We start from the raw sequence: 13192 nt of genomic DNA, 5'->3' as shown, positions 1-13192 counted from the left end.
TAAATGTGTTTGGCAAAACGCTCTCATCTGACAGAAAGAGCAACACGAAGAGCTGAAGACACGCAGTTTGCAGACAGATGCGCTGCGTTCGTGCTGAGCGCTAAAGCATGTCGCAGTTCAACCAGGACATTCTGTCTGCTCCCACTTGTGTGTTTCTGACAGTGAGTCTTATATGAAAGGCTCTTTGGACCACTTAGAATAAAGGGATTTAAAATTGGATTGTAATGAGATGCTTTATCTTTCTTCAGAGGCCATGTCACCATGTTCTATTAAGATGAAGGTTAGAACACATAAAAAAATCATCTTTTCATTTGATGTGCTGCAAAACCAGTGTTGTTACCATGGCAACAAAAATGAATTTCATGAAAATCACTAGTACTTTTCTCTTATATGCCATTAGTTAGACTTTTAAATTTAAATGGTAAAATAACCTACTAAAGTAATTCTGTTAATATGAATAGATTTTGTGTCCATTGATGATCTTGATATTCATTTATTTTTTAATACTATAGTGACCCTTGTGCCTGTGAAAAATAAAGTCACCTTGGTTGGTGTTTGTTGTTTTGTGCGTGAAATAAACCCTGAGAAGTCTTTGATAGTAATTTTTTGTTCTTCATACATAAACAGACAAGACAGATCACATCCTTTGTCTTCATCCATCTTCTCCTCCTCTAAATGAACATAATACTTTGACCACTGGTTTCCAACACACCTTTAAACTATCCTCAGGGGTTTTCCTACATTCTTCCACGTCACGGTCAAAAGGCTGTTTGCTTCCCAAACACCAACACCTGCGGCAGATAATCCTCCTGATTCTATGGACCTTGAGGCCTAATTAAACCAGTGCCCAACGCCACCCAGTGGTGGCAGCTTAAACAACAGAACAATAACAAAATGGCTCTTACAAATTAACTAAATAAAAATGAAGGGAAAACATATTCTGAAATCAAATCAAATTTTCAAAATATTTTTTATTTTACCGTGGCAGAAAAATAAAAAGTCCTTATATACAGCGTAAGGAGTGCACACCCAAAACGTTTGGTCCTTGCCGAGCATAAACTAGGTGGAAACCACACTTTTATTTTCATTATCAAGTCAAATGTACAGTGATGCTTGCGCTGCAAAGCCAATGAAGATGCACCAGCTGGAGTAGTTATTGGAGCAGGGTGTTTAACTTTTCAATGGGCCATTTGTAACGGCAGGAAGAGGCGATAAATGCTCCAAAAACCCACCAATGTTGCACACATTAAGTAAACTGAGAAGCAAGTGATCCGAGCTCTGACTGGATTTCATAAACTCTTCACTTTCCTGGAGATGCTGATTGCAAGTGGGATGAATAGAATCTCATCGAGCTCCATCTTTGACCAGTTTGCTTTGAACTGAGTTGAGCCATTAAGATCAGTCTCCTTCAATGCGACTCTCCAGTCTCCTCCATCCATGTTTCATTTATCTTGATTTAATGGGCCACACAACAAACATACATGTCCCTCTTCTAGCCCTGCAGAGGACCAAGTGGGTGGCCTGTGAGTCTGTATTGCAATGTGTGGGCGGCAGCACCAGCGTGTTCTTGTGGATTACTGAAATGTAAAGCCTGCGATCATCTTTGTGTGCCAGAGACAGACTGAGCTGCAGCATCTTTGTAGGACTCCTGCGCTGCGTCGCTCCTCCGGCAAACGTCTTACGTAATGACTGCATAGCAGATTGGTGCCGTTATTGATGTGTGAGTGGTGGAGCGGTGGGCAGGGGGAGAGGCTGAGGATGGCTTCATAACCTCACTTAATGAGGGGCTAGCGCGCCATCGGGGCCATCCAATAGGTGGTGAGATAACAAACAGGCCGTGGCAGGCGGGCAGTGCCTGGGAGGGGAATCATTAGGTGCCCTGTTCAACGGCGTTCATTTAACTTTTATTTTCAGCGGTTTTGGAGGGCGGAGGGGAGCCTTGTCTCGTCCCATTGGGCCTTCTGAAGGCAATGTGCTGTGCGGCTCTGGGATGTGAGGATGAGGACAAGAGTGTCTGAGAGTGGACGTTTCTCCAGAGGGACGGTGTGTGTTCATCTGAAAAGCCAGTCTGAGTTCACACATTTTTCATGTTGCTTCAGCACTTTTAGCATCCATCATGTATTGCTTTAAAATTATATTTTTGTATCCCTTTTATCACTTATGTAGAATCATCAAAATGTAGTTTGTATTGTGCAGAATTGGTTTCTTGCAGGAAGATGTTGAAATAATGTTAGTAGCTAAAGTCTGCTGCACATACATATACTCGTATCCCTCAACAAATCACATTTGAGAGAAGCTCATTAAAGCAGACAGCCAGCAGCTGATGACGGTTGATTTCCTAAGCCTTTTAATTAATTTATCAGCACGGAGAGAAACCAATGTTGTGCAATTTATAATTCAGAGCACTGTTCGATGGTTTTCACACTGGCCTAATTTCCCAAACACCCTTTCAATCGCTGTTGTTGATATCGGTAGACACAACTGACAACACAAACCCCTTGAGGCAACATTTTGAAATGTTTGACTATTTCTAATCATGATAAAACGATAAACGGCCATTTGTGGTGTTCACACAATAAGTCCCTCCCGGCCAAACATCTTTTTATTGTTTCATATTCTTGTGCGTGTTCGTTTTGTTCGAGTCATTTGTTTCAACGTTTCCTACTGTGATGAATACGCTCACTGTTCACCTATCAGGGAATATTCCCTTCGTTTAAAGATCCGTTTCATGCATGTGTGTTGTAAAATAAATAAATAAATCTTGTTTCCTAGGTAACCGGCAGGTTGATTCTGCTCCTCGCTGATCCCAACAGATATCGAAACCCTCCAAAGCGCGGTCAGAGATTACACGACATTTAAAATAACGTGTCTGCACGCACACACACACACACACACACACGAGTCAGACATAGAGTGTGACGGCTGGGTGGATGGACTCCACTGACATGCGGCTTGCCTAATGAGCAGAGAGCTGCAGGCAACAATAAATATCTCTCTCTCTCTCTCTCTCTCTCTCTCTCTCTCTCTCTCTCTAGTTTGAGGGAAAATCAGACACACAAAACTCGTGTCCATGGTTCAACATTAACCTCAAGCCCACTACACTGTGTGCACAATTATTAGGCAAGTGAGTAATTTTACCATATCACGATTGTTATCCATATTTCCCAACTGTTTAAACTTGAGTGCTAATTGGATTTAAGCATATCTGGTGATTTGTGTAATGAGGGAAGGTGTGGCCTAAGGAGATCAACACCCTACATACGCAGCTTCTTTTCGTCAGGCAAAATGGGCCAAAAAAGAGGTCTAACTGACTCTCAACAGTCAAAAATTGCAAAGGTGTTGGGGCGTGATCACAGAACAATCAAACGTATTGTTGCAAATAGTCAAAAGGAAACGTGTGGAGAAACAAAGACGCAAATTCACTGCCAAGGATTTGAAAAGAATCAAATGTGAGGCACCCATTTTCCTCCAGTGCTGCCATATTCCAGAACTGCAACCTACCGGGAGTGCTCAGAAGTACACGGTGTTCAGTGCTCAGAGACATGGCTGAAACCCGACCACCACTGAACAAGACACATAAGTTGAAATGTCAAGACTGGGCCAAGAACAATCTGGAGACAGATCTTTCAAAGGTTTGATGGCCTGATGAGATGAGGGTGACTCTTGTCGGAGCAGATGGACGGGCCCGTGGCTGGACCAGTAACGGGCAGTAACTTTGACTCAGACGGCAGCACGGTGGAGGTGGGGATCTGATATAGGCTGGTATTGGTAAAGATGAGCTAGTTGGACCTTTTGGGGTTGAACATGGACTAAAAATCAACTCCCAAACCTATGGCCAGTTTTTAGAAGACACTTTCTTTAAGCAGTGCTAGGAAAAGGTCTGTATCTTTCAAGAAGACCATGATTTTAATGCAAGACAATGCTCACATGCACACATCACATGCATCGAAATACTCCACTGCGTGGCTAGCCAGTAAAAGCCTCAAAAAATGATGACATGCCCTCAGCTGACCTGAAGAGAACTTGTGAAGCCTTCTTAAACAGGAGATACACAGAGAAGGAGGTCCACCTCTCTGGACAGCGTGGGAGGCTGTGGTAGCTGCTGCACAAAACATTGATCGTCAACAGATCAAGAAACTGACCGACTCCATGAATGGCACTTTTATTACTGTCATTCAAAAGAACATTTTGAATTGTTTGTTTATTATTCTCCCTTTTAACAGATGGAAATAAACAAGTGATTTTTATTTAGTTTCCCAATAATTGTGCACACATATAGATATTCTCCTAAGAAAACCAAAACCTCTCTTTTACTCTCTTACATATTCAAGTTTGGGATTTATTGTCATTTTGGATTGACCGAGAGCGCTGTAGTTGTTCAATAAAAAAAATAATCCTCAAAAATACAACTTGCCCAATAATTGTGCACGCAGATTGGAATAACTCCCCTATCTGCCCCAGTGCAATCGGGCTATTTTAGGAGAACATCTCCCAGCCGGCTGGTCATTACAAATCACCCACATTAACAAAGCCCGCGTACACTAATCTGAATTCATTCAGCGGACTGTGTGCGCGCGCCCGGTGATGCCTGACATTTACTGTTGTGAATAACACGGCGGTCGAACGGATTCTGAACACGTAGTAACATTTATTTTTCATGCGATCGGCTTCCACTCGGCAGCAGCATCAGCACGTCGACGCGCAAAACCGAGCGGGGATACGGCGGGAGCGCGCATCACCACCGCGGCGCGCATGCACAGCTGTCAGGACCAAGGACAGCAGCCGCTGAGCCCGGATTGACCAGCCAGCGACGCATCGGGGCTGATCGGTGCCCCCAACGCGCGCGCCGCAGCGGCTGGAGGAAGCGATACACAACCCCATGTGAGAGGAAGGCGCCTGGAAGGCGAGAAAATGGTGTTGCTCCTTCATCAAAACCGTCGGGAGGTTTGAACAAATTCTGCAGAGGAGCGCAAAAAACGGGTGGGTGGGAGGGGGACAATGCGGTTTGAACGCCCCTGTTTGACAGCCCGTCCCTAATGTGAGCATGCACATTCCTCCGCATTGCACATAGATCCACCTTTTTTTCTCGGCCTCCCTCCCTCCCCCAAGCCGCCCACCTGGATCGCGCCTGCAGTCGAGCGTCCAACTGGCGGAGCCGCGCTGCATTCCAGAAGCGGGTCGAGCCGACCCGCCACCGGGAGGAAGAGCGACCGGGCTGCACCGTGCCGCTTGGTGGCCCACACGATGCGTCTGCTACTGCTGGCGGTGCTCCTCTCGTGCTCCTGCGCGCGGGCCGGCTGCGAGCCGAAAATCGTGAACATCGGCGCCGTGCTCAGCCAGAAGAGATACGAGCAAGTCTTCAAAGATGCGGTGACCCAAGCCAACCAGGTCTACGGCAGGGATAAATTCAAGCTGACCGCCATCTCCGTAACGCACAAACCCAACGCCATCCAGATGGCTCTCTCCGTCTGCGAGGACCTCATCTCCAGTCAGGTAGGGGCTTTTTTCTGCCACCTCTGCATGGGCGCCCTATCTTATTAACCTCTGCGCATAACTCATATGGTCCCCGGTCCATAACTATGAAACGGGCTTTGAAGGGAGAAAACCATGTTGCGTTGCACTTCAAAGTTGGTTCTTTGAGGGAGCATGACCTGCATGCCATAAGCAGGTGGGTCTGTCACTCAAGGGGCATCTGAAGTGATACTTCACTACAGGGCCGGTCATTTGTCCAACTTGGCACCCTGCACAGCATTTGCACGCAGTCCACATTGTATCGTTCTGATGCAGCAAACTCCCAGCGGACCCATCTGTTTTGACTGACATCCAGAAATACAATATATCTATCTCGGATGAGAGGGCAAGTGTACGTTCCAGGACACACAGCTGCACATCCACTGAACTGTGAGCGAGGCAGCGAGGAGTGAAAATGTGCAATATGTCGTACACAATTTCACGAGTTGCATGATGCCGTTCTGCAGGACAGGGGGGGGGGGGGGGGGAGTGGGGGGTACTTTCTGGTCTTCAGGGGTGGATCAATGGCTCAGCCGTAGTCTACTGATTCAACACTGTTGGTAACACAAGTGGCCGTTATGAGAATGAGATTAAAATGGGCATAAGAACCAGAGGCGAAGATTTACAAGGCGTGTGCTGCATATCGACCTAACGGAACATTTATTTCAGTAATGGGGGATCAAAGTGTATGTGATGCGAAGCGGTTGAACCATCAGCAGGGCTTTGTGTTATGTAGATAAAGCCAACGTTATGTCGCACAGCATGCTCCCTCTCTTTCCTCCTTCTCCCACACACATAATAAAGCTTCATGCGAAACAAAAACACCCCCACAGCTTCAGTGCTACTTTCATGTCCTCAGTAGAAAATGGCTCCAATTGATTCAGGCCTGTAGAACGTTTACCGTCGCACGCGGTCTCCTGTAACATGTTCATCCACAGCACGAGCGAGCAGTCCGTCCAAAAGACTCCAACTATAGTCCGACCCTCTGAAAAACCAACATCTAGACAGACGTCGTACTTTATTTAGACAGACGGTCCGTGGAAAGGTTCAATAGAATGAGACGGGCTTGCAGGCGATGACGGTTACTGAGAAGGGAAGTCTGTGGCAGATGGAGGAGTAAATGCCCGGAAGCAGTCCTTGGATGACCCCATTTTTGACCCAACCATACGGACTGCTCATATCCAGCAATCCATGCCTGCAGAGCCGGGCGACGCATTTCTCAAGACTCAGCTCACAGAATGTTCCCTTTGCTAAAGTGCGGAGCCAGCTTTGGTTTTCTCAATGCTTAACGGATTAAACTCAACCGAACCGCCCCTATGAATGTTGGTCCGGCATAAAACATAAAGGAGACATTTCAAACAAAAGAACAGATTTTTTTTCCTTTGTTTGCTCTTCTGTTTCTTTGTTGTTTCTGACTTTATGTTGATATCCACGTTCAAAAATGGTATTTCTAACCTGTTATACAACAGTTTGGAGCAGCATTTGCCCACACTAAAAGACAACAATGTTTTATTTAAATGCAAATAAATTTCTTTTCACTCGATGACGAGAAGAAGATTTTTCAATTCGACGCCACAGGTCAAGCAAAGCAGGCTCAGGGACCCCAAAGCCCCCGATGTTGCAATCAATAAGTGTTCATTCATCAATTTGAATAACATTTCAGGTCACACCGTGAATCTAATTAATTGTAATCAGTTATCATCCCTCCTGCCTCTGTACCTAACCTTAGGGTTCTATACAAAATATGAAATGTTAAATGTGTGGGAGCTCCAAACCCTCTCACGTTGTTCCCTTACTGTGAAGCCCACAACCCAGTTTCACAGCAAAACGTGTAATAGCTACGTTGTGGAACGTGGTATTCTCACGCTTTCTTCCCAAAATCGTGACAATACTACGTTTTATTTTGGCCCATTCATTGCCTTGCAACTACGTCACTAGAAAATAATGAACGGAAGGTCCTCTACATTCTCTGATAAAAGATTATGAAAATATAACGCATACTTGCTAGAAATGCCATCGAAATGTATACAAATGCTGATGCTTTCTTAAAATATTGTGTTTTTCACCGATAATAGACCGACAGTCTGCCATTTTCCTTTTTTAGCTGAGGGGAAGTTGATATTCACGTGACCTAGTTGCAAACGAAACGGTCCACAACGTAGCTATTACATGTTTTGCTGTGAGACTGGTTGAAGCCCAACGATATCAGCTGTGCCGACATAAACTTTTCAAATAATAACTGCGTATATCCATTACCTTAATAAATGTAATGCATACATTCAATTAGTTAGCTTCAGGTGAAAAAGACATCATGCTCATGGGTTTTGGGTTTGGCAACAACAGCACTTGGTAGTCACATCAACGGAGAATAATCGTCTAACAGTGACAATCATGACCGGTTTACATCACAGGCACATAAAAGCTGACTCAAACTCTAGATGGGGGCTTATGAGTCGGCATCCTACTCCCAGCGTTGCATTTTGCAGCTCCCCATATGTGTGTGTTTTGATTATTATCTGCACAAATGATGAAACTACATTAAAAAAAGACAGATTCAAGTGTACAACGGACACCAGATGTAAGTCTTTATCAGGGAGCGAGCAGCAGCGTTTTCATTTGCTCCCATTACAAGTGCAAGAATGACTAAGTGCTGTTCTCCTGTGCCACTGCAGGTCTACGCTATCCTGGTGAGTCACCCTCCACAGTCCAATGACCACCTCACTCCAACGCCCGTCTCATACACTGCAGGCTTCTACCGCATCCCCGTGGTGGGGCTCACCACCCGCATGTCCATCTACTCGGACAAGGTGAGTGACGGAGGAGACACGCAGGGAGAAGGAAACAGGAAGAGAGAGGACGGAGAGTGATGGAGTGAGGAGCTCCCCTGGGGCGGCTTCAAACGCTCCCTCGATTAAACGTCCCATCACTGTCCATTAGAGGAACTGTGATTAAACGGGTTTCCAGCTGAAAATTGAAAGGACGTCATTAATAATGCCTCTGACCTGAGTTATGTTTTTATGAAGCGCGAGCCACTGAGAGGGAAACTTTAAAGCAATCACATAAATAAAATGGCCAGGACTTAATTAATAACTCAATTTGAGGTCTATTTGAGTAACACATCTGCTAATCTTGCAAGTTAAATGACAGTAGATTCAGGCTTTGAAAGGAGCAGGCGGGTATTGATTGAGGCACTTTTTAATTTGTTGCAATTACACCACCTGAAAAAAGTTCTGCTCAGGGATCTATCTATCTATCCATCCATCCATCCATCCATCCATCCATCCATCCATCTATCTATCTATCCATCCATCTATCTATCTATCTATCTATCTATCTATCTATCTATCTATCTATCTATCTATCTATCTATCTATCTATCTATCTATCTATCCATCCAAAACTACTCAAAACCAAGATTACCTGAAACCGGCTACATGGCCAAGTCAGGGTTATTCTTCTCGACATTGCTCTCCAGAACAAAAATCTTCAGTTAATAGCTAAGTGAACTGCCTTTTGAGTTTGGAGCAAAGGTCAATATCGATGCATTGGATTGAACAGTAGCGTATTAACCATAAAATATTAAAGGGTGAACTATGTTGTGTATCATAAGTGTAAAGATACTCTGTAAATTCTGTTTGAAGTTCTCGGGATTTATGTATGAAAGGGTTAAGGTTAGTAACGTATTTTGACCCACGTCATTTTTACAGTTATGACTGTTATGGAGCATAATCATAAACAGCTAAAAGTCTGTTTTGATCAAATTGTAAATGAAATAAAATCTGCACATCGCAATAAAAAACTTTCTCTGTGTCGTAAAAACCCTTCTTTGAAATGACCATAATTTGCCCTTGCAGAAGGTTTTTGTCAACTTATTTCTAAACGTTCTGAGCAACGATACATGTTTTTACCAACAACTCCACCACGTTAATCTCCTCCTCCCACAGAGCATCCACCTGTCCTTCCTGCGGACGGTCCCTCCCTATTCCCACCAGGCGCACGTGTGGTTCGACTTGATGCGCGAGTTCAACTGGAACCACATCATCTTGATAGTGAGCGACGACCACGAGGGGCGCGCCGCCCAGAAGAGGCTCGAGACCCTCTTGGAGGAGAGGGAAACAAAGGTGAGATGCTCCGGCTCCCGGGCACCCCCACGACCCCCCCCCCCCCCCCCCCCATCCCCCAACACCTCCACCACCACCAACAGTGTGTGAGCATGAGAGCGCGCGAGCTGTGTAAGGTTTTTGAAACCTCAGTGGTCTTCTATGTAACTGTTTTCCTTTCTGTTATGTGGCCACATCTCTCTCTCTCACCGTTGTGTGAACATTGGCTAACATTCCGAGTGACATCAACAGCGTCTAATGTGGTGTAATCTGACGAAAGTTTGTACGTTTATTTGCTCATCTTCACGTTGCTTTTCGCCATAGTCCAAATTATCCTGTGTCTATCCACATTGGGAGCCAAATAGTGGACTTTAACTTGGGGCTTTGCAAACCATCACAGACCGAGGTGTTTTCTCGGGGGCCGAGGCGGACGACGGGTGTTGCCCCCCGGTGCCCGATGAATGGCCGGCTTCATTGTCGGAAACAGACCTCTGCCTTGTGTTTATCGCACCCTGCCAGGTCATCTTCACAGGATACGTGGGAGATGTTTTCTTTTGCCTCGTCAGATACCGCTGATGCATCCGTTTCGACTGTAGCTCTGAGCGGTCTATGTGGGTCAGTGAAATGCTGATCTTCTTTAAGCCAAAACAGACTTGAGACTGCGATGATGTTGTGCCCTTTAGGAACGGGGAGCAAGCGAGCGAGCAAGAGAGAGAGAGAGAGAGAGAGAGAGCGAGAGGGGGAAATGAACAACTGCCGTCTATTCCATCCATGTAAAGAGGATGAAATTACAGAGGGACATTTTTTTCGTTCCTCTCTATACTTTAGTGATGCTTGTCCCTCTCCGGGGCACTTTGCTGTAATTGTGCTGCAGACGAACCGAAGCCTGATTCAGAGATTTAATTAAATCAGAAGCCGAGGAGACGCTGGATACGACACACATCCGAGGTAATTCACAGAAGGCGGCCGCAGTTTAAGTAAAAGCTGCTTGAATGGAGTTACTGGGATTGACATTGATTAACAGCCACCAGCAGAAAAATCATTTTAAATATTTGGGTTAATCAAGTTGAATTGTGCAGCAACATCTGTAAATTTACAACAATTACACTGTCAAAAATATTCCAGATGTGACTCACATCCGGCACTGGAGAAGAGAAATTTGTGTATTAAAAGCCTTTGATGAGAACCGAGGAAGTTCATTTAAAGTTTGCATATTAAGGACTTTGGATCTCAAAATGAGCCCATCTGTGCTCTCCATTCAGGAACTCATAATACTGAGGGAAGTTGCTGCAGATCTCTATAGTAGGAGGCTTTAATTACCCATTTATTTAGTTTGGACTCCGGGGCCAGCTTGAGCAATTTTGTGGCCCTGAGCAAGATTCATTTGAGAATTTCTACTAAAAACCTGGTCAATCTCCAAGGAGGAGGTTGCTGATGTCACATATTTCTTCTCAGCTGTCAACAAATCTCACTGAAAGACCAAAGCCTGACATGTCTTCTTCCTCTGTGCCATTGACTATTTAACAGTGTTGCGCTGGCTGACATGTTCCATCATTACAATGAACACACACGGATGTTTTATTGAGCCAACAACAACCATCCTGGTGTAAAAATTCACTTGTGTCAGTCTGCCGCTGAAAATAGTTCCCAACAAATGCACAATTTCCTCCTTAGTGACGTTTGCTGATGCAGTGTCACGCTGTTTGGGGAAGAAACCAGGCCCTTTTGAAAGAAAACGCAGCCACATATTTGTGGCCTGTTTGTTTGGTTTTACCTGATTGAATATTAAAATGAGATAACAGAGGCCACAATAACCTTAAGATATACTCCTTTATTTGATCAATGCATTTTACAGATGTGTTGTTTGTCACATTAAAATAAACAGTTCTGATTGGTTATTTGTCTGCTTCCTACACGAGCAGCAGCGTGCTTCACCCTCCGCTCTGACTTCCCACCCATGTCTCAACATCAGCGGGGGCGATGACACCTGCAGCTCTTTTATGGTCCCCATCGTTTGGAGGAAGCCATCAGCTAAATGCTCGAGCCGTAGATCCATTGACAGCTTTGACTGTGTCAGGTGATGTGAATGGCTGTTAGCTTGGATGCGGCAGGCGGCGGAATGGTCAGATTATGCCGTAATCAATAAGCGAGTGCTGTTATTCTCGCTAATCGCCCTGTTGTGCTGCATAAATTCACAAACTCAATTTACATGTTGTTTTTAAGCTGGGAAGCAGTTGTGAGGTCACACAGTCACAGGGGGATCATTGTCACCACCAGCATAGAGGCTCTGGACACAGTGGATTTAGACAGTGTGCAAACGTGAACAACACATGAAACATGCAATATTAACGCCTGACTGCGGATACAAAAATAGAGCGCTTGGAAAATCTCTCAGGGGGAGAGACAAAGACATTTTTTTTTTGTCGGCAATGCTGCGGTTTGTTACGTGTGGAGAGGATTTCTAAAGGCTTGTCTCGGAGAATGTTACGCGGTAACTGCCTGCTAGTTAAAGTGTTACAATCGGCTGAAATGTGTTTGAAATGATCTTATCAAGGAAGTGGAACAACTGGAATGATCTGTAACCCCACTGAGAATTTGTAACGGTGTTTTCAGAACAGATGTTGCCAGTATGTGCCTGATATCATATAGGTTGGACACAAAGATTTTAGTTATCATTCTTTTATATAGACATTTACTTTTTCACTTTTCACTTCTGAACGGCATTCACGCTGTCCACATTATTTCTGTACATTGGTCACCGTGGCAAACGGGCCCGGTGCACTGAGGTGTGAGCTTTGAAGCCAGCGGTGGAAGAAATAAACCCTGTGAAGCTGAGATGGATGTGTCTTTCCTGCAAAATGGCTGCCAGTGTCAGGCAGGACTCCAGAGAGTCTCCTCAAAGCAAACCGGACTGGAATCTAAAATGGTGACGCCTCGGCTGCCCGAATCCAGCTCAGCGTGAGTCAGAGTCAGTTGTGCTGTGACCAAATGCCATTCCACCCACTAACCGCACCCTGTATGCCCTGTTTCATTGTTGCACTCAACATTTAGGAACAGGAAATTATATAAAACGTGCATCAAACTTTTCCACCACACTTAATTCATTAATGAATTAGCAGCTGTAAATACAGCCCCCATTTTACAAGTGAATTACTGGCTCGTGTTTGTAGGTTCAGCTTTTGCGTTCATTCCTGCAAACCCTCATCCCATCCTGATTTAATTGGTGATCACAGCTGCGGTGCAATTTGTTCGGCTTTGAATGTCTGGTACCAAGTGTCTGATCACACTAGTTGAGAACATAGGGATGAAATGATGGATTAGCAGTTCCCTAGATACAGAGATTGGAAAAACATGTGTGTGTTGGTAAGGGGTTGAATATCTGATGGCTCTCCTTAACGCCCGTGTTGACTTTGCAGTTGTGTGATGTGAGTTTCCAGTGTGGTGAAGACGAAACGGACCAGATGGCTGAGCTGCATTCAAGCATTTTACAATGATTGTTGCAGGGAACCAGGGCGCTTTCTCGCAGCGCTAATCGATGCAGCCAAATGGACGTCACAGATGATTAACGCATTGAACATAGT

The 13192-nt window shown here is 44.9% G+C and overlaps 1 protein-coding gene across 8 annotated transcripts in view; it reads left to right on the top strand.

Moving 5' to 3' along the window:
• The first annotated feature begins 4538 nt into the window (after positions 1-4538).
• Positions 4539-13192, top strand: part of grin1a (glutamate receptor, ionotropic, N-methyl D-aspartate 1a) — a 31547-nt gene continuing 22893 nt past the window's right edge. For 5 of the 8 annotated variants that reach the window (XM_040197764.2, XM_040197759.2, XM_078088228.1 and 2 more), the window contains exons 1-4: positions 4539-4980; positions 5110-5493; positions 8184-8318; positions 9456-9632. In XM_040197764.2, coding sequence (XP_040053698.1) covers positions 5245-5493; positions 8184-8318; positions 9456-9632 — 561 coding nt within the window. In that variant the 5' untranslated portion in view covers positions 4539-4980; positions 5110-5244. The remainder of the gene's footprint in view (positions 4981-5109; positions 5494-8183; positions 8319-9455; positions 9633-13192) is intronic. The other 3 variants (XM_040197766.2, XM_040197762.2, XM_078088227.1) reach the window with 1 other exon arrangement.

Source organism: Gasterosteus aculeatus, chromosome 14, assembly GCF_964276395.1.
Source record: "Gasterosteus aculeatus chromosome 14, fGasAcu3.hap1.1, whole genome shotgun sequence".
In the NCBI taxonomy this organism is placed as follows: Eukaryota; Metazoa; Chordata; class Actinopteri; order Perciformes; family Gasterosteidae; genus Gasterosteus; species Gasterosteus aculeatus.
This window is presented reverse-complemented; position numbering and strand designations above follow the sequence as displayed.